Raw genomic sequence first — 20,324 nt, 5'->3', positions numbered from 1 at the left:
TGATTTAACACTGATATTGCACACACACACACGTTTAGGTTTCTATTTTTTTTATTTTATTAAAAACAAGTCGCCAGCAATATCAAAAATCACATAAAAGCGGTTTGTGGCTAATAGAGGACTGGAGGCGGCAGAACTGCTTCTAATAACTGTACAGCTGTAGTTGTACTCTGATTCCTGCCATCCTCATTAGCATTCTTTTACTACATTAAAAACAGACTCACACTTCATACAATACATCCGTATATACAGTAACGTGAAGAGAAAGCAGAACAGAATTAGAAAAAGGAATGAAAAAGCAAAGAAAGGAGCAGCTCCATCCTGTAGAAATCCAAATTGGCGTGAAAAATAAATGTGAAAGTGCCAAGCTCCATGATGTTCCAGAGCTGTAAGGCACATGAATAAGACGAGGAATTCCACCAATATACGGCTCCAGACAGACTGTAAAATGAGACAAGTGCAGAACTGAAATGACGTTATGAAATATCTGTGTCTGAGATTCTGTCTAAGAAAAAAAATCTGTTTTGCGTGATTTTAAACATCTGAACCGGCTGATGTGTGACTAATGGATTCTCATGTTAGCCTGTAAGATGAAATAAATCAGAAACTCCTCGTGCCTTTTCTTTGACACCTGCTTCAAACATACTGAAGTTTTTTTCCACATACACAGTGATCTGTCACGCAGGACTCCATCTAGCTGCTCTTAAATCCAATGAGCGGACAGAAGGTTCGTCTACAGAAGCTCCCTCTAAAGCCAAATACATTTCATTATGAAGATAAAAAGGATACCGAGTGGGACAGTTGAACAAAACAGGACAAAAGAAAAGAACGGTTGTTTTCACATGGATGGACGTAACAGCTGATAAACCAAACGTCATGAAAAGTACTTTGCTCAGACGTCACTAAGGCTGTTTACCGCTGCGTGAAAACAAACTCAGAAATGCTATTTACAAAACTGTCTCAATTTGTCTCTAGGTGGTGCAGCATCACGTCGGCTCTGGTCGGAGTCTTTTCGGTTCCTCCAGAAATGTTTCAGATTGTTACTCAAATCTCCACGTCACTCTCTTTGTCGTTGTCGTGGTCGCCGTCGTAGAACTCATTTGCTGCCTCTGGCCTGAAAACATCACAACAACAAGTTCAAACAGAGGTGAGCCTGTAAAGACCACGTAGATCCTGGCAGTCCAGAGTGTCCAATGACTGCTTTAACTCTGTGACAGAATCAGTGAAACACCAAAAACAAGCATGCATTTTGGTTCTTTCACAGATTTATTAATGGTCTTTTGGAAATATGAATAAATCTGCATAAAGCAATGCTAATATTGGGTAAAACAGCTGTTTTCACCTCAACTAAGCACTTTAGTTTCCAACAACAAGATTCTGGTTGTATATTTGACCCTCCTCTTGACAGAATTGGTGCAGTTCAACCAAATTTGAAAACTTTCATTACTCCACCAAGCAGAGTTATGTGTCTGTCTGTCTGTCTGTCTGTCTGTCTGTCTGTCTGTCTGTCTGTCTGCAACATTACTCAAAAACAGACCAACAGATTTGCATGAACTTTTTATGGAAGGTCAGAAATGACACAAGTGATTGGATTTTGGCTGTAATGTGGCTTAAAGTCTGGATCCATGGATTTGTTAAAGATTTCTGTATCACTGGGAGACAGCGTCATAGTGTCACTGTAACCATGACAACAAGTGAACACTACATCAGCTGCCTGCTGATGAGCTCATGATTGTGATCCTATTACAAATCAACCACTGAGGACTTATCTGTTTGAAATGATACAAGGAACAATTGATTAAATTGTGGGGGTGTTTTTGAATCCCATCAGTTCCAATCACCCGCTACATATTTAGGTCACGTGATTCAGTATCCGTACATAACGTACACATGCATAACACACACCTGTGCTCAGTGTAAAGTCATTTTGTTTGTGGGTACATCTGTATTAAATGACCACATTCTATGTTGCTGTGATTTCTGATCATCAATAACTAATAAACAACAAATCACTCAAAAAAATGCTTCATTTCTGACATTGCTGTTCGGAGAAATGAACATCCTTGGCAGAGTACTGTGATCTCTGAGTGCTTTTCTTGTTGTTTATTTAATGGTCAGAAATTAGACAGAAATGCACAGATTTCTGTCTAATAAAGGAAAACAAACTCACTGCCTTTGCTGTATGTGGACTGACCATGCTGAATGTCAGGTGTAGCTGCCTCTCAAAGGCATATTCTGAGAGTAAAGCCTAAAATGTTTATCTTGGGCATCTGAACTGCTTACTTACACCTAATGCACCACATAACAGACTGATTGATTATTACAGTTAGCAGAGACCTGACAAACTCATAACCTAAATATTTTCTGTCTTTGTGCTTTAGTCCTGTATTTCCAGGTCTTTGTTACACAGGAGCATCACATGATTGTGATCCTACTACAAATCGACTGCTGCGGAACACAAATCTTTTAAAGACTTCATCCGTCAGAAATGATATGACGACTCATGTAACAATGCAAATTACACCACTTTGGGATTCACAAAGGCATATCACATCGCATCGCATCTGCTGACTCTTTAGCTGACCTGGTGTAGTTTTCCTCGGCTCCTCTCTCATCAGGGTCGGGCTCGTCGTTGCGTTCGTAGCTCAGCATGTCGGACGGGACGTCATGGATCTGGACGCTGGGCGCGTGGTTCAGCATCTTCAAGTTCTCAAACACCGTCTGACGGATCTGCTCCAAGTACTGAGGAAGATGAGAAGCAATGAGAATATAACACCTGGAGTACTACAAATAGACACTCTAAGCCCTGTTCAGATGGGATACGTAGCTGCTCCATCAGTCTGTTAAAGCGGCAGTCACTTTTCCATTAATGTTCCTCACAGCTTCTTTCAGATACACTCACCACAGTGGTTTAAGAGCCACAGTGCAATATTTTCCATGTGTGATCAACTGTTTGCTCTGTATTTATATATTGTGCTTGAATTCTTTCAAATCTTTCTCTTTGGAAACACCCATGTAAGTCCTGGATATTTAGGGTATTTACTACCTTGGAGGAAAGACTCCTACAAACAGCTGGAAGCAACAAACCTAAGCTGTTTAGTCATTAATGAGTCTCTCAAAGTATGGAGTAATCTTGTGCATGTTTATCCATCAATGCAGCCTTCTGCAGGTCAGATCTGTGTCATGTTGAAAGTGACAGAAATGTTACTAGTTCTAACCTGGTATAACTGATAACACGACTTTAACAGAAAACCAGAGTCATGTAGCCTAGCCGCGCTAGACCCAGGTCTGAAGGCACAAGGGTCTAGGAACTCTCGACAGGGAGGGAGGCGGGCTAAAAGGTTGTCTTTCAAATCACTCTGCAGCAATTGGGTAGGTATACAACCAATCAGCGCAACGAATAGCCTGACGTAGTTCCTAGAGCGCTGGAAATCAGAGGATGCGGGAGTTCGGTGAAGCCTTTTTTATACAGTCAATGGGTGAAGCTCAAGTATATTAAAGACATGTTAACAGAAAAAATATTTAGATTCGTTCCGAGTCGAAAGATAACTGTTTATTGTGCGCAGTCATCTTCTTGTCTATCCTCGTTTCTATGGTTGTTTACGGTTGTTTCTGTCAGAATCGTCGCACCTCTGTTGTCACTTAGTTACACCCGCCTTCTGACTCTACACTTCATGGTGATTCGTCGGCCAGTTTTAGGAGCATCCAACCCCGAGGCTTACCGAGGGTAACTTGACCCACCCTGGCAGAGAATTAAATTCGTTGCCGTGGGTTGTCTAGCGCGGGAGTCATGCTCTTTTAGACACGAATCCAACACGTTCAGATGCCATCATGTTAACAGAAAAGAGTGTATGTACACACATGGACAAAATTGTTGGTACCCCTCAGTTAAACAAGGAAAAACCCACAATTCTCACTGAAATCACTTGAAACTCACAAAAGTAACAATAAATAAAAATTTATTGAAAATTAAATAATCAAAATCAGCCATCACTTTTGAATTGTTGATTAACATAATTATTTAAAAAAACAAACTAATGAAATAGGGCTGGACAAAAATGATGGTACGCATAACTTAATATTTTGTTGCGCAACCTTTTGAGGCAATCACTGCAATTAAACGATTTCTGTATTTGTCAATGAGCGTTCTGCAGCTGTCAACAGGTATTTTGGCCCACTCCTCATGAGCAAACAGCTCCAGTTGTCTCAGGTTTGATGGGTGTCTTCTCCAAATGGCATGTTTCAGCTCCTTCCACATATGTTCAATGGGATTCAGATCTGGGCTCATAGAAGGCCACTTTAGAATAGTCCAACGCTTTTCTCTCAGCCATTCTTGGGTGTTTTTGGCTGTGTGTTTTGGATGGTTGTCCTGTTGGAAGACCCATGACCTGCGACTGAGACCAAGCTTTCTGACACTAGGCAGCACATTTCTCTCCAGAATGCCTTGATAGTCTTCAGATTTCATCGTACCTTGCACACTTTCAAGACACCCTGTGCCAGATGCAGCAAAGCAGCCCCAAAACATTACTGAGCCTCCTCCATGTTTCACCGTAGGGACAGTGTTCTTTTCTTCGTATGCTTGGTTTTTGAGTCTATGAACATAGAGTTGATGTGCCTTACCAAAAAGCTCCAGTTTGATCTCATCTGTCCAAAGGACATTCTCCCAGAAGCTTTGTGGCTTGTCAACATGCATTTTTGCAAATTCCAGTCTCGCTTTTTTATGAGTTTTTTTCAGCAGTGGTGTCCTCCTTGGTCGTCTCCCATGAAGTCCACTTTGGCTCAAACAACGACGAATGGTGCGATCTGACACTGATGTACCTTGGCCTTGGAGTTCACCTTTAATTTCTTTGGAGGTTGCTCTGGGCTCTTTGGATACAATTCCAACGATCCGTCTCTTCAATTTGTCATCAATTTTCCTCTTGCGGCCACGTCCAGGGAGGTTGGCTACTGTCCCGTGGGTCTTGAACTTCTGAATAATATGAGCCACTGTTGTCACAGGAACTTCAAGCTGTTTAGAGATGGTCTTATAGCCTTTACCTTTAAGATGTTTGTCTGTAATTTTTTTTCGGATGTCCTGGGACAATTCTCTCCTTCGCTTTCTGTTGTCCATGTTCAGTGTGGTACACACCTTTTCACCAAACAGCAGGGTGACTACTTGTCTCCCTTTAAATAGGCAGACTGACTGATTATGAGTTTGGAAACACCTGTGATGTCAATTAAATGACACACCTGAGTTAATCATGTCACTCTGGTCAAATAGTTTTCAATCTTTTATAGAGGTACCATCATTTTTGTCCAGGCGTGTTTCATTAGTTTGTTTTTTTAAATAATTTGTTAATCAACAATTCAAAAGTAATGGCTGTTTTTGATTATTTAATTTTCAATAAATTTTTATTTATTGTTACTTTTGTGAGTTTCAAGTGATTTCAGTGAGAATTGTGGGTTTTTCCTTCTTTAACTGAGGGGTACCAACAATTTTGTCCACGTGTGTATGAAAGCAGATCCTAGTGGGATGGTGCTTTACCTGTCTGGAGTTCTGGTTTTCTATCCGGGTGCTGACATCAGGATGCAGCGTGAAGTCTGGAGCAAAGTACTCAAAATACTCTGCAGAGGAAAAGAGAAAATAAGTAGAAGCTATGAGACACACAGGATGTAAAAAATACTTCATTTCAGTCTTTTTCACTCAGATGTAAAAGAACAGCAACTACACTACAGTTCAAAAGTTTGTGGTCATCCAGAGAATTTCACGTTTTCCATGAAATCTCCCACTTTTATTCATGTGCTAACATAATTGCACAAGGGTTTTCTAATCATCAGTGAGCCTTTCATCACCATTAGCTAACACAATGTAGCATTAGAACACAGGAGTGATGGTTGCTGGAAATGTTCCTCTGTACCCCTATATTAAAAATCAGCCATTTACCACATTAACAACGTCTAGACTGTATTTCTGATTCATTTAATATTATCTTCATTGGAAAAAAAAATGTTTATCTCTCAAAAATGTGTGATGTCAAACTTTTGAATGGCAGTCATAAGTTATAAACACTGAATCAGCTCACTGACAACAATCTAATAACACTGGAAATGATAGTTATAGTATTACACACCTGACAGTACATTAAATGGGCAAAAAAACAAATTACATACATACTAACTAAATACAGCTGGCTTCAGCGATTGTGTTGTTAAACTATTAAAACTTCAAGCCACATATGTGTAGCTGCAAGTGTGTTAAACTACAACTGATTAGCTTCACTGGCAAAACGCTGGTAGAACACTTCAGTTTCTGTATGTTCAGCTGGTTTCCTAACAGAAGGGTCAACCAATCATGGTAGAGACAGTGAGGAAGTTCATTCATGAAGCGTGATGTCATTTCTAATCCTCCTCTGGACGTCCAACAGATGGCACTAAAGACTAGAAATGCTGAGCAGCCATCTCAACTAGATTAACGCATTTTCTCTGTGACCCACTGACACAGGAGGCGTTGTTATGTCCCATTTAGCCGCTCTGGGCAACAAAACAACACCAGAGAAAACATTAGATCCTGCTGAAGGCTGCTGATATTTAGTAGCAGGAAGAAAACTCACCGCTGTAAGGCAGCTCATCACTGATGGACTCATCCACCAACAGCGACGTCTCAAAAGTCCTGGAACACAACAGAGCTTATTCTCATCAACAAAGCAGCAGCTGGGTTTTAAAAACGACCTTAATGCCACCAGAAAAAGTCTTTGTTGTGTCTCAGACTGACCAGCAGCGAGCCACGTTCCTCACGGTGTATCCTCCTCCTCCCAGGACCAGCAGAGGAATCTTAAAACTCTTCACAAACTCCACACAATCGCTGGAGGATACAGCAGGATGAACACACAAGTTAATGACAAGACTGAAATAATTTGTCACCTTTATCATCATTACTTTACACACACCGATCAAAAAACATTGATCATCTTGTTATAATGCAACATTCTGCTGGGAAACCTTCAGTTCTGACATTCACACTGCAAAAACTCCAAATCTTACCAAGTCTGTCTGATTTTTACTCAAAATGTCTCATCCCTCTTGATTTAAGATAAATTCTCTTAACAACAGACATTTCAGCAACATAGAAGGACTTGTTTTAACACAATGAATCTTAAATATCTTAAGTCAAACAATCTTGAAATTATCTTGTTTTAACCCTTGTGTCCAGCGGGTCAAATTGACCTGTTTTAAAGTTTAAAAATGTGGGGAAAAAAATATATATGTTCACAGTGAAAACTTCCACATTTTTGGGAGATTTTTTAATTTTTTTGGTGGAAAAAAATTCTAAAAAATATGCTTCTTTAAGAACATTCACAAAAAAAATCAACTGAAATCCAGCAAAATTTGCTAGATTTCAGTAGATTTTTTTGTGAATGATATTAGAAGTTTTACTGATATGTATGTAGGGCTGCAACAACGAATCGATAAAATCGATAATAATCGATTATTAAAAGCGTTGGCAATGAATTGCATTATCGATTTGTTGTGTCGCGCGATTCATACGTCACTCGCCATGTCGCGGAGCCGTCTGCTTCACCTGCAGAGCGAGTTCAACAGAGCGAGGTGGAGGCAGAGCAGAGGCGGTGTTTTCAAAGGAAGAGTAAATTCAACAAATGAAACATGACTGACACGCCGTGGAGAAAACAGCTTCTCAAAACAAAAAAACATGCCGCGTGTCCACTACATGCGATTTTCCGGCACGCGTCTGAAAATCGCCCGGATGGCGTACGGTCACGAGCGGACCGCTATGTGGTCACGTGACCGCGCTGTCAGCTTGACTGTCCGACAGATGAGTCTGATAAACACAGCGGCTCGGCCGCAAACTTTCTGTATTATTTCGAAAACACTTAAGCGAAAAATATTTTTGAAATCATTTGAAGGTGAATAAGCTGCAGCAGCTGATGCTGTCCTTGTTGTAGTTCACCAAAGGCTAGTTTAGATGTTTGAGGACAGTAGAAGTCGAGTCTATTTTATGCAAATGAGCTGCAGGTAAACACACGGGATCGCAGCTGGAAACGCACTGCAAACGGACCAGCATGTCACATGCGATGTGTCGCATCTAGTGGACACGCATCTTAAGTCACTGCATTATCCTGCGTTTTTTCCACTTTAAAGTGAGGAAATGTAACGTCAGTAGCCTATTTCTGTTAGCTAGCCTGATGCTAGCTTTTGCTTGTTAGCTGATTAATAACAGTGATAGGGCGTGTGTGACTGTGAAAGATGCTTTTAATTTCACTTTAATCAGCTTAAGCATGGTTTGGATATGCTTATAAATAAACGTAACTTGCACACAGGGGTAGTAATAATTTAAAGATTGAGCCTCAAGTTTTAAATTTTCAGACAAAGTTGAATACACTGGTCTCTGTTGGAGTGAAGCAGGATGGATTGCATTGACAGGCTTCATGATGAGAAAGACATCATGTCAACCACAGCAAGCAGCTGTCTGACTGACAGCATCCTCAACATGACCGTCACTGACATGAGGCCTCTGTTGATGGTTGAAGACAAAGGCTTCACTACAATGATCTTATTTGCTCTGTCAGTCCAAATCTTCGATTTCTGAATAAAGAAGCAGAAATTAAAAATGTATTTTTTTTATCCGATTCATCGATTTATCGAAAAAATAATCGACTGATTAATCGATTATTAAAATAATTGTTAGTTGCAGCCCTATATGTATGTAATCACTTTAGATATTTTTAAGATTTTTTGGAAGATTTTTATTCATTTTTGAAAATATTTACAATTTTAATTTTTTTTAATTTTTTTTATTTCTTGCCAAATTTGGGGATTTTTTAAAATAAAACTTTTTGGTGGCTCATTTTCTGTACCGCATTCAGCGACAATGCTCCACCAGCTAAAGGTAGAACATTGTAAGACAGATCAATCATTTTTCTTGTATATAAAATCGAGGGTCAGTTACATTAACATTTCACACAGTCACCACGATTTTGAAATATATGTGGAAAAAAATTTAAACAATTTCCATTTTTTGTATTTTTTTTTTGCACTTTCAAGCAATTTATTGTAATAGTTAAGACATAAGCCAATAAATATTATTAAAACTTGGAATATAAGGGTTATATTGATGTAAAGCAAAAATAAAAATACTACCGTACAAAAAATTGTACTACAGTATGTAAAAATGTAAGCACATGTCCTGGGAGACTTGTCTTAACGGGTTAATGTAAGCTCGTCTCACCCGTGTCCTCGTATGCTCAGGTTGAAGCAGCCCAGCCGGTCACAGCCCAGAGAATCTGCTCCACACTGCAAACACACAAACACTGTTATCTGTCACACACAAACTGTAAACGATGCCAGCTGCTACCAACATTCAGACTGACCTGCAGGACGATGCAGGTGGGCTGGTAGAAGTCCACCACCTGTTTGATGACTGGCTGGAACAGCTGCCTGTAGCCTGAAACACGCACAGTGGAGACGGCGTCAGGTGTTATTCTAAACTTCACGTTACGTGTTGTTAATCAGATTTTTGCACTCACTCTGGTCATCGATGCCGTCTCTGAGGGGAACGTTGAGGCAGTAATACCGGCCACTTTCTGCCCCGACCTCATACATGTCGCCTACAAGAAACACCAGTATTATTATCTTTTAACGCACATGTACAGAAACAACTGCTAATAATATATTAAGCTGTACTTTTTTATAGTAAAAATCTGGTGCAAGATGCAAGATTAATATGTTTAAAATGTTGGAACACAGTGGTCCCTTGCCATATTGCTGCTCATTTTTCACGGTCTTACTGTATCACAGCATGAGATGGAATCACCCCGTGATGTAAAAAAAAAATGTAAAAAACTATCATTAAAACATATTAAAAGAATATGAAGTCAAAATAAAATGCCTAGCGTACAGCGCTGGACTCTGATTGGCTCAGAAACCGTAGCATCAGCTTCCTGTCTCCTGTGTGTAGCAGCGTTGTTCATTTAACACAGACGTTTGATCGCTGCATATTGCTGCTCTGCGGTGTGTGCGGACAGTTTATAAAGCCTTAAAATATATATAAATAATAAAATAAATATGGTTGTCGCTTCGCCAATTTTTGCAGCAGGTCTGGAACGTAGCCCCCATGACAGACGAGGAACCACTGTAATGTAACATTTAAAAACTTCAAAACACGGTGACAATAACAGTAAATATCTTTAAAATAATGATATTTTCAGCAGATTTATTTTACATTAAATGAGGTTACAGTCACAGAGAGTTTTGATTTCAATGTTATTTGCATTTTTTTCCTGTACTTTTTTATAGTCAACATGAAAATCAGTACTTTTTACGGTGATTTTCCTGTTTTTTTTTATGAATAATTTCATAAAACAGTGGAAATCTGTAAAAATAAATAAATAAATAAATTGTTGCATGTTATGAAACAGCCAGAAAACAGTAAAACACTGACTTGATGCATCAAAACTCACTATTACTTTTTAAGATTCCCTGTGGCTCAGTAAATCCATCCTCTACTAAGTCCTATGTGTCCTACTTTTTCTAAAAATGATTGGAAATGGCAGCAACAGGTCAAACAACAAATAAATCTGTTATTTGTGTGTTTGTGCAGCTCAGACAGAAACAAAAATGCCATCCAGATATTTTTAGATGCAGTGTATGAATGCCTAGGACGTACTGTCAGCAACGCCATTTGAACAAGAAACCATTTGTTAGATATTTAAAGCAGCACTGACCTGTTCCTGGGAAAAAGTAGTTCCCATATTTGTGGAAGGACACAGTCATGACTCGGTCCGTCAGGTAAAAGGCTTCCTGGACGCCGTCACCATGGTGAATGTCTATATCGATGTACAGAACCCGAGGATGATACCTGGAACACACAGAGGGACAGTTGTAAAGAGACACACAGTAAAGATGAGACCAGAGTGATCAGAGCAGCACGGTCTTACTTGAGGAGCTCCAGTATACTGATGACGATGTCGTTGACGTAGCAAAACCCAGAAGCCTGCAAACAGGAGAAACATCTTAACTCTTAATTCTGCAAAGAGCACCAACATTTAATGACCTCTGCAGAAATATAACACAATGATATGCACAACTCTGTTCTGACCTCAAATTTCTTGGCGTGATGCAAACCTCCGGCCCAGTTGATGGCGATGTCACAGATCTGGAAGACAAAGAAGAATCAACATCAGCTGAAGCAGTGATGCTTGATACTGGATTTCTGACAATATTTTCTAACTAGTTTTGGCTGAATGACACTGCATGAAAATAGTTTTTGCACCTAATTGCAGAGAAGATCAAGTTTCTCCTGTAGTGGAATTATTACACACTGCCCATCCAAAACCAAAAGTCACACTCTAATATTGTGTTGGACCACCTTTAGCTTTGAGTACGGCACTCATTCGCAGTGGCCTCGTTTCAATAAACTTCTGCAAACTCACAGCATTTATTTCTGTCCAGAGATGCATTAATTTTTCACCAAGATCTTATACTGATGATGGGCGAGTCAGACCACCACGCCAAGTCTTCTCTAGAGCATCCCAAAGATTCTCAGTGGTTCTGAGGTCTGGACTCTGTGGAGGACAATTCATCTCATGCTCCCTGATCCTCTCATTATCAGTGTGAGCCCCATGAATCCAGACATCGTCATCTTGGAACATGTCCGCATCATCAGTGAAGAAAATCTCCATTGATGGAAAGATCTGGTCATTCAGTATCTTCAGGTATCAGTTGACCTCATTCTTTGGGAACATAATGTTGCTGAACCTGACCAACCCCAGATCAGAACCCTAACCCCCACAGGCTGGTAGGTACTAGACATGTTGAGTGTATCACTTCATCCGCCTCTCTTCTTACCCTGATGCCCACATCAGGAACAGGGTAAATCTGGACACATCATACAACATTCGTTCCTCAAAGATGATGGTTCTCCACTATCCTCAGGTTTTAATAATGTGTTTTACGGTTCTTAGCCTGATTTTAGTAGCTTCATCTCCTTAGTTGTTTTCTTTGCTTGATGCAGGTCAATAATTTGACCCTTCTGACACAGATGAACATCCTTTCCATGACCACAGGATATGTCTTCCAACACGGTTGTTAAAGAAATGAGAAGCTCCTCAGTGTATAATCTAGGGTTCAATAAGTTGTTGCAGCTGAAATGTATTCATCACTGCAGTAAGTATCCAATGGAAGACTCTTATCTATTTGCTGAGTTAAATTCAGGTGGAGACTGTTTTTTTGACCGGTAGTGTATTAATGTACCTCCTCCATTATAAACTGACAAATGTAGAGATAAAATAAAATGCTCTTCATATGTCCACATTCACTTGGCAGAATTACTTGGACTTACATTTAAAGCATGCATCATATTTGCTTGGATGAAACACTTTTTAAGTCAAACTGTAAAATTGTAGGCTGACAGGTGTAATGTGCTATTAATATGTACTTTTTACACCTTTAATGACTGATGCCAAAAACATGATGTATTCCAGTATTAAAGGTCACAAAATGACCATAAAGAAACAGAAGGATTAACACAGCTTGCCTTGAACAACACAAAATAATCTCCATCTATTTTGATAGTTGAGTGATGATTTTAACTGATTTTCAACTAAAACAGTTTTAAAAAATTCATAAAAAACTCAAAACAAGGCATCTAAGGAAGCTGCACTGGATGCTTTTACACTATTATCAACCAATCAACAGTTATCTGTACATTAAATAATAATGGAAACGACCGTCATCATGGAATACAGACAGCTGTAAATATTATCTTTCCAAAATAAAGACAAAGCACTGAACAAACAGCATAAAGTCATGTTAGCAGTGGCAGCACAAGCTAAGCGGTGCAGTACATTTCAAATCGGAGTCCAGGATGCAGCTATGACATGAAAGGACCATTCTCATTCAACTGGCAGTGCATGGCCAATTTTTTTTTCGTTTTCTTCAGCTTTACAGTGCACACTGCTCAGAACTTGCAGACATTAAGCTAGCAGCCACATTGCTGCAGTTTTAACAAATAGATTAGATTTTTTTAACACTGGCTAAGGATGAGCTACCAGGGGTTTAGGTATCATCTGCTGCACATGTGTGTCTCTTTAATCAGAAGCTTCTTTGTAGCAAACACAAACAAGACAGGAAGTTATCATGGCTGCAACTGAAACAAAACCAAAACCTGTAAATCAGTGCTTAAGATGCCTTTGATGGTGAACTGCCTCAACAGCACAGAGCACATATCACTTCACACTCGCACCGAAAATGTCAGTTAGGTTTGTGCGTTTGCAGTGTGTGTAAGTGTGTGTAAGTGTGTGTGTGTGTGTGTGTGTGTGTGTGTGTGTGTGTGTGTGTGTGTGTGTGTGTGTGTGTGTGTGTTACCTTGTGGTTTAGCTGTGTAGCTCCTTGTAAAGATGCTCCTGTGTATCTTGAGCAGAACTCAAAAAGACCTGGAAATACAGGACTAACACACAGAGACACAAAATATTTAGGTTGTGGCTTTGTCTACCAACCGCAATAATCAATCTGGCTGTTATGTTGTGCGTTTACACTACTGACAGGTTAATGTTTCACAGGTGTAAGTAAGCAATTCAACACCATTAAAAATTCTTGAAAGATTTTCAAATGTCCAAATGAAGCATTTTAGACCTTACTCTCTGATAAAGTCAGGTTTTTATTGCTCAGAATGGGCCTTTGAGGGTCAACTACACCTGACATTCAGCATGATCGGTCCACATACAGTGAAGGCAATGAGTGCGTTTCCTCATTTGACAGAAATCTGTGCATTTCCATCTAATTTCTGAACAATAAATAAACAACAAGAAAAATGCTCAGAGAGTGCAGTACTCTACCAAGAATGTTCATTCCCCCATATGGCATTATCAGAAATGCAGCATTTTTACTCCAAGTAACAGTAACAGAGTTATGTGACGCTTGGCGTACGTTTGTCCGTCCGTCTGTCTGTCTGTTAGCAGCATTACTCCAAAACGGACAAAAGGGTTTGGATGAAATTCTCAGGGAAGGTCAAAAATAACACAAGGACCAAGTGATTAGATTTCAGCAGCATATTAAATCTGTAAAATGGCCACATTCTATACTGCAGTGATTTCTGCCACAATTTTGTTCAAGATTTCAGCCGTCAGAAATGATACAACTGAGTACTGCACTGCATTCTCTGAGTGCTTTTCTTGTTTTTAGAAATGCAGCATTTGTTTATTAGTTATTGATGATCAGAAATCACAGCAACATAGAATGTGGTTACTTAATATAGATGTACCCACAAACAAAATGACCTTACACTGAGCACAGGCGTGTGTGATGCATGTGTACTTTTTTTACCGGTACCAAATCATGTGACCTAGATTTGTAGCGGGTGGCGAGAATTGATGGGACTCGGAAACACCCCCACAATTTAATCAACCGTATCATTTCCAATACAAAGTTCTGATAAGTCTGTAATGGTCGATCTGTAGTAGGATCACAATCATGTGATCATCAGCAGGCAGCTGACAGAGTGTTCACTTGTTGTCATGGTTACAGTGATGCTGTGCTGCTATCTCACAATGATACAGAAATCTTTAACAAATCCATGGATCCAGACTATAAGTCACATCACTGCCAAAATCTAATCAATCAATCAATCAATCAATCAATCAATCAATCAATCAATCAATCAATCAGAGTTTATTTGTATAGCACTTTTCATACAAAAGTAGCACAAAGTGCTTAACAAGTTAAAAACAAACAATAAAAAAACAATAAAAAGACAATGGCCCACATCCCTCCCAAACCCTGCCCCACAACATACTTCCTAAGAACACACAGACATACACACACAGACAGTCAGACAGCCACGCACACGCACACGCACACACACACACACACACACACACACACACACACACACACACACTTTTGTAAAAGAAATAATAGTGTATATTGGCTGAGAGCAGAAGCACCAGAAAGAGGAAACACCATCAATGAGAGCCGCCCGCACCCGGGGCAGCAGCAGGCCCCGTCAGGCCCAACAGGCCAGCTAGCTCCAGGGCCATTAGGCCCAGGCCCTGCCAAAGCCCCAGATGCAGACGGCTCCCCACTGAGGAAACACTGGAATCTAAAATAGACGTGTTAAAAATAACACGTAAAAACTAAAAATTGAAGAATAAAATAGCTACTAAAAGATAAAGAATAGTAAAATAGTAAATAAATAGTAAAATAAATGGTAAAATAGACAGTAAAATAAATACTAAAATAGTGAAATAATAATAAAGTATACAAAATAATAAAATAAATATAGAAATAAAAGCAAAACCAGGGAATAAACAGTATAAATCAAGGCCTTAAGATAAAATAAAAGCATTATGTAAAAGCCAGTTTAAAAAGGTGAGTCTTGAGCCTGCGTTTAAAAGTCTCTACATTCTCTATAGCCCTCAGGTCCTCTGGCAGGCTGTTCCACAGGCGAGGGCCATAATGATGAAAAGCTGCCTCGCCATGAGTCACTGTATTCCCCTTGGGAACTGTTAAAAGGCCAGTGCCAGAGGACCTGATGAGGGTTCATAAGGTCAAAGTAGATCAGACAAATATGAAGGCCCAAGACCATTAATACATTTAAAAACTGTTAGAATAATTTTAATGTGTAATCACTTGGTCCTTGTGTCATTGCTGACCTTCTCTGAAAATTTCATCCAAATGCGTTCGTTCATTTTTGAGTAATGTTGCTAATAGAAAAACAAACAGATGAACAAACCACTGCCAATCGTCACATAACTCCACTGTGTTCCTTGGTGAAGTAAAAATGCCTGATATGCTTGAGTAAATAAAATCCCAACTAACAAAACTGGTTTAAAAAATTATCCTTTTTATCATTTTTCATTTTGTTACTGGTTTGAAACAAGCTAAAAACCCGTTTACAGTCATGAAAAAATCTTCTATGCTGGAAAATCTCCTGTACATAAAATATTTATGAAGAACAGCGACACTCACCAGTCGTCTCCCACATTAAATGTGTTGAGGCTCTTCGTGAAGCCCTGCATGTTGTTGGGGCTGACCTTCTGCAGGAAGTCTATGTAGTCTTCAGAGTGGAACCGACACATGTCGTGCTGAGAGGCTTTGTAAGGCTTGAACACCTAATTAAAAAAGAAAATTTCAGTTAGAGCGTGAACTATTTATTAGTTTATACCCCTGATTTTGTGTTTTTTGTTGAAGTAAAAGAGGCATCAAATATGAGAAGCATCAATAAGATGTGAAGCTCATCTCTCAGTGCTGCTCACCATCATTTTCTTGTAGAGTCCATAGTGCAACACCAGACTGTGAGTGAGAGACAGTCGGTGGGGTTTCATCGGATGACCAGCACCTGCAGGAGACACACAGGTTTCATGTTAGAGTTCAGATATTTACCTAGTGTCAGTGACTTCTGCAATGACCAGAATCAAAACATTATCGTCTGTATTTCATAACTACACTGAGCAGCCAAACGAGGCACAACATTATACAGAGGATTAACAACACTGGATTTGTTGAATGATTTAAAGAAACTAATTTTTCTGACTAATAATTTTTAAAACACGTAACTGAGCATTAGCACATTTGAAAAAATAAAAGGTAAGTCTACCACACGTAGTTGACATACATTTGTAAAATCACTGACAACAGTTTAAACTCTGGCTCAGTTTTTGCTGCAAAATGTAAAACTAACAAGACTGGGCTAAAATGAGCTGGGCCCCAGCGTGTCTGAACCACGAATACTGTTCAACTCACTCCCCATATGCTTTGGTTACTTACCTATAACTAGCTGACATCCATGGATGATATCCTTTTACACTGAAAGCTGAAATATCTCTGTGTTTCCATTGACATGCAAAAAGCGAAATAGGCAAATACTTGAGGTAAACTACTGGGCCCCTTACGGCTTAACTCTTAAACAGTAGAAGGCTCCTTAGGTCACTTACATCCTCAATAAATGTCACTCTTGCCAGTTAACACCAAAGTTGTTTTTTTTTTAATATTGTCAAGAACTCACGTCACTGTTGGTAGTTAACAACTCAGTTAACACTAGCAAAGAAAACCCAGAAGGTGGTCAGAAGACCCCGATACCAAACTGACGACTCTGGATAGCTACAATTAGCATCTGAATACTTGCAAATGTGGCTGCAGGGCTACCTTGGCTTTGCCAAACAATAGACCACTCAAACAGGCAACCTCCACAAGGAACAGTCCTGGCTCCATTCCTGTTCACTCTGTATACATCTGACTTCAAACACAGCACTGAGTCCTGCCACATTCAGAAATACTCTGATGACACTGCTATCGTGGCATGTATCAGAAATGGACATGAAGCTGAATACAGAGATCTGAGAAGTGCCTTCAGTGACTGGAGTCACAAAAACTGCCTGCTACTCAACACCTTAAAGACAAAGGAAATGATCATAGATTTCCGCAGATCCAAACCCCCTCTTCAGCCAGTGAACACTTGTGGCGTGGTCATCGAGATGGTGACATCATATAAATATTTAGGTGTCCACCTTGATAAGTTGGACTGGTCTACAAACGTAGACTTCATCTGCAAAAAGGGCCAGAGCCAACTTTATTGCCTCAGAAGACTTTGATCTTCTGTGGTATAATTTGGCTATCTAAGGATTGGATCTGTATAAAATGAAAGTGCTATAGTATGTAATGCACGAAATATGAACAGCTAAAAATCAAAAATATCTGTCCGACCTTCGGATTCAAAGGTCAATATCAGCATGTGGGATAGGTGGTATCAAAAAATAAAAGACATCATGTGAAATTAAAGGAATTTCCCTAAATTTTGACACCAAGCACAACTTGCTTCTATATACTGTTAACATGCAAATGTCCTGGGAAATCTGAATATTTAAATAAAATTTGAAACTTCAAAACTGTTGTTATACCTTATGCCAATTGAATTATAATCATAATTCTCTCTAGAGAGAGTGAGAGAGAGAGAGAGAGAGAGAGACTGGGTTATATGGGGAGTGAGTTAACCAGGTACCCTGAACCACACAGTAAACACTCCTCATTGGGCAGCATTAACAACTCCTGAAAGTTTCAATCCACATGTAATGAATAAAACAGAAGTACAGCATTGGTCTCATTATTTAACAGCCTCACTATGTATGGTATCAATTGCAGAGTTTACTATTTAGTAACTGTATTGTTTAAAATTGTGATTTCGACTTGAAAACGATTGATTGCTCAGCCCTAAGTTGTTATAGTTATGACAAAAAGAATGAACGAACTAAAGTGCTAAATATATGTAGAGTAGATAAAGAATTTTAACACAATGTGCACCAGAAAACTAAAATATGTTTCTCCCCTTACTCAAGGCAAGTTTATTTGTTTAGCACAACTGATACATAAGGTGTTTTACAATGGCAAAGAAATACATTCAGAAAAATTATTTAAAGGTCGACATAATATTAAAATCATAGAAAGAAAACATAAAAGTTGACATTAAGATCATAAAAGTGCACAAAAAGACAAAAAATAGAGTGAGCATCTAAGAGAAAGCTGCAGTAAAGACAATAATTCATGTAAATTTGCAGTGACAAACAAATTTAGTGTGTACATGCTGGTTCAATATTCTGAACAACCGTTAGCTCTGTTGCTTTAAATATTTATGAGAGAATCGTTTAACTTTGGATTTGCACGGTGCACAGTCAGAAAATGACAAGGTGTAACGTTATTTTTTACTTTACTGTCTACATTTACACAAAATACAATGCTAACTCACAGAAGATGGGTGTAGAAACTACTTAGACATTTCCTTAGTTTGCCAAAACAGGCAAATGTCGAACTTAACTGTCATAAACGTTAATCTGTTAACGTTACTGCAACAAGCTCGTCAGTTAGCAAAGACGGATGCTTTGAATACACTGTCAAGCTGCGTTAAACATGAAACTATGTCAGTCCAAGTGATCACAACAGGTCTTCAAATGCACCTGCAAGGTGTAAGATGCGTCAAACTACATCCATTCATCCATTCTCTATACACTGCTTTATCCCTACTCGGGTCGCGGTGGGTGCTGGAGCCTATCTCAGCTGACTCGGGCGAAGGCAGGGGACACCCTGGACAGGTCGCTACATACACAGACAGACGATCACACTCGCATTCACACCTCCGGGCAATTTAGAGTCATCAATTAACCTCAGCATATTTTTGGACTGTGGGAGGAAGCCAGAGTACCCGGTGAAAACCCACGCATGCACAGGGAGAACATGCAAACTCCATGAAGAAAGATCCTGGGCTCAGGCCGGGACTCGAACCAGGGATCTTCTTGCTGCAAGGCGAAAGTGCTCACCACTTACACCACTGTGCAGCCCTGCGTCAAACTACATGTAAAAGTAAAACTCATCCTTTCAGTTATTAGCATGTAGCTAGCTTCCATTAGCTCCATTTGTAGGCCTGATCTCCACGACAACCAAACTCACCGTAATGAAAGTTGCCCACGTCTGGGTCATAGAAGTACGATGTTCTGTTGTTCATTCTTAAAAACCGATATATCCCGACTTTTTCGGAAAAGCTGTTCTCGTCCTTGCAGTTATAAAACTCGCATTTTTCTTTCAATTAGCAGACAACCGCCATGGTAAACACCGGGGACTACGTCATCAAGTGGGGACAGCAGGAACGGAGAGGGGCGGGGGAAGAGGAGGAGGACCAATACGTCATTGAGGAGGACTGTTGGAGAATTGGTAAAATATTGATAGTTGGAGAAATTAACACATAAATTCACTTTTAACTGAAGTTTAAACAAAAAAAATTCCTAGGAATGAAAATCATATTAATAAATCTAACTCTTTTATATTTTTTAATCGAGAGAATAAAACATCCTACAACAGCTTCAGTAATTTAATTTAATTTTGAATATCCACCAAGTACATTTTTACTTATTTTTTATATTTTAAGCAGTGCTGAAGGACATATTTAGGTCCCTTACGTAAAACTACAAATGCAACTCAATACAAGTAAAAGATCTGCATGAAAAACCCAACTTAAGTCAAAGTTGTATTAGCAGCAAAATGTGGTTGAGGGATTGAAGCACTGGTTTGGTCTCTCTGATTGATAGATTATTGCATATTACATAATTAGTTTATTAATATGACATCACGTCTCCCCTATTCTGACTTCTCTTCATTGGCTCCCTATCCATTTTAGAATTGATTTTAAGATTTTTTTAATCATTTTAAAAGCTTTATTATTATTATTATTATTATTATTATTATTAGCATCATCATCACTATAGTGAAGCATCAGTTTGTCAGCAGCAGGTTACTGTTGTAGCTGCTACAGGTTTAAACTATTTCATATCCAGTTAACATACAAGGAC

General features: G+C 39.2%; 1 protein-coding gene across 1 annotated transcript; it reads right to left on the bottom strand.

The window, feature by feature from the left end:
* Positions 1 to 33: 33 nt before the first annotated feature.
* hdac3 (histone deacetylase 3) lies at positions 34 to 19,625 on the bottom strand. The gene is made up of 15 exons (XM_022218571.2): positions 19,429 to 19,625; positions 16,248 to 16,330; positions 15,961 to 16,103; positions 13,360 to 13,441; positions 11,093 to 11,149; positions 10,932 to 10,987; positions 10,719 to 10,852; positions 9,522 to 9,602; positions 9,366 to 9,439; positions 9,224 to 9,288; positions 6,752 to 6,841; positions 6,591 to 6,649; positions 5,525 to 5,604; positions 2,585 to 2,742; positions 34 to 1,114 (listed from the first exon to the last, which is right to left on the bottom strand). The coding sequence occupies exons 1-15, from the start codon at positions 19,481 to 19,483 to the stop codon at positions 1,045 to 1,047; spliced, it is 1,287 nt and encodes a 428-aa protein (XP_022074263.1). The 5' UTR covers positions 19,484 to 19,625; the 3' UTR covers positions 34 to 1,044.
* Between the last annotated feature and the right edge of the window lie 699 nt (positions 19,626 to 20,324).

This window comes from Acanthochromis polyacanthus, chromosome 10 (genome assembly GCF_021347895.1).
Source record: "Acanthochromis polyacanthus isolate Apoly-LR-REF ecotype Palm Island chromosome 10, KAUST_Apoly_ChrSc, whole genome shotgun sequence".
NCBI lineage: Eukaryota > Metazoa > Chordata > Actinopteri > Pomacentridae > Acanthochromis > Acanthochromis polyacanthus.
This window is presented reverse-complemented; position numbering and strand designations above follow the sequence as displayed.

Bases quoted from the DNA above. Each gene is read 5' to 3' on its own strand.
- hdac3 (XM_022218571.2), bottom strand. From the start codon at position 19,483: ATGAACAACAGAACATCGTACTTCTATGACCCAGACGTGGGCAACTTT. The intron at 16,331-19,428 runs GTGAGTTTGGTT...TGTCTCCTGCAG, and splicing joins CGTGGGCAACTTTCATTACG to GTGCTGGTCATCCGATGAAA. The intron at 1,115-2,584 runs GTCAGCTAAAGA...TGATGTTTTCAG, and splicing joins GCCGAGGAAAACTACACCAG to GCCAGAGGCAGCAAATGAGT.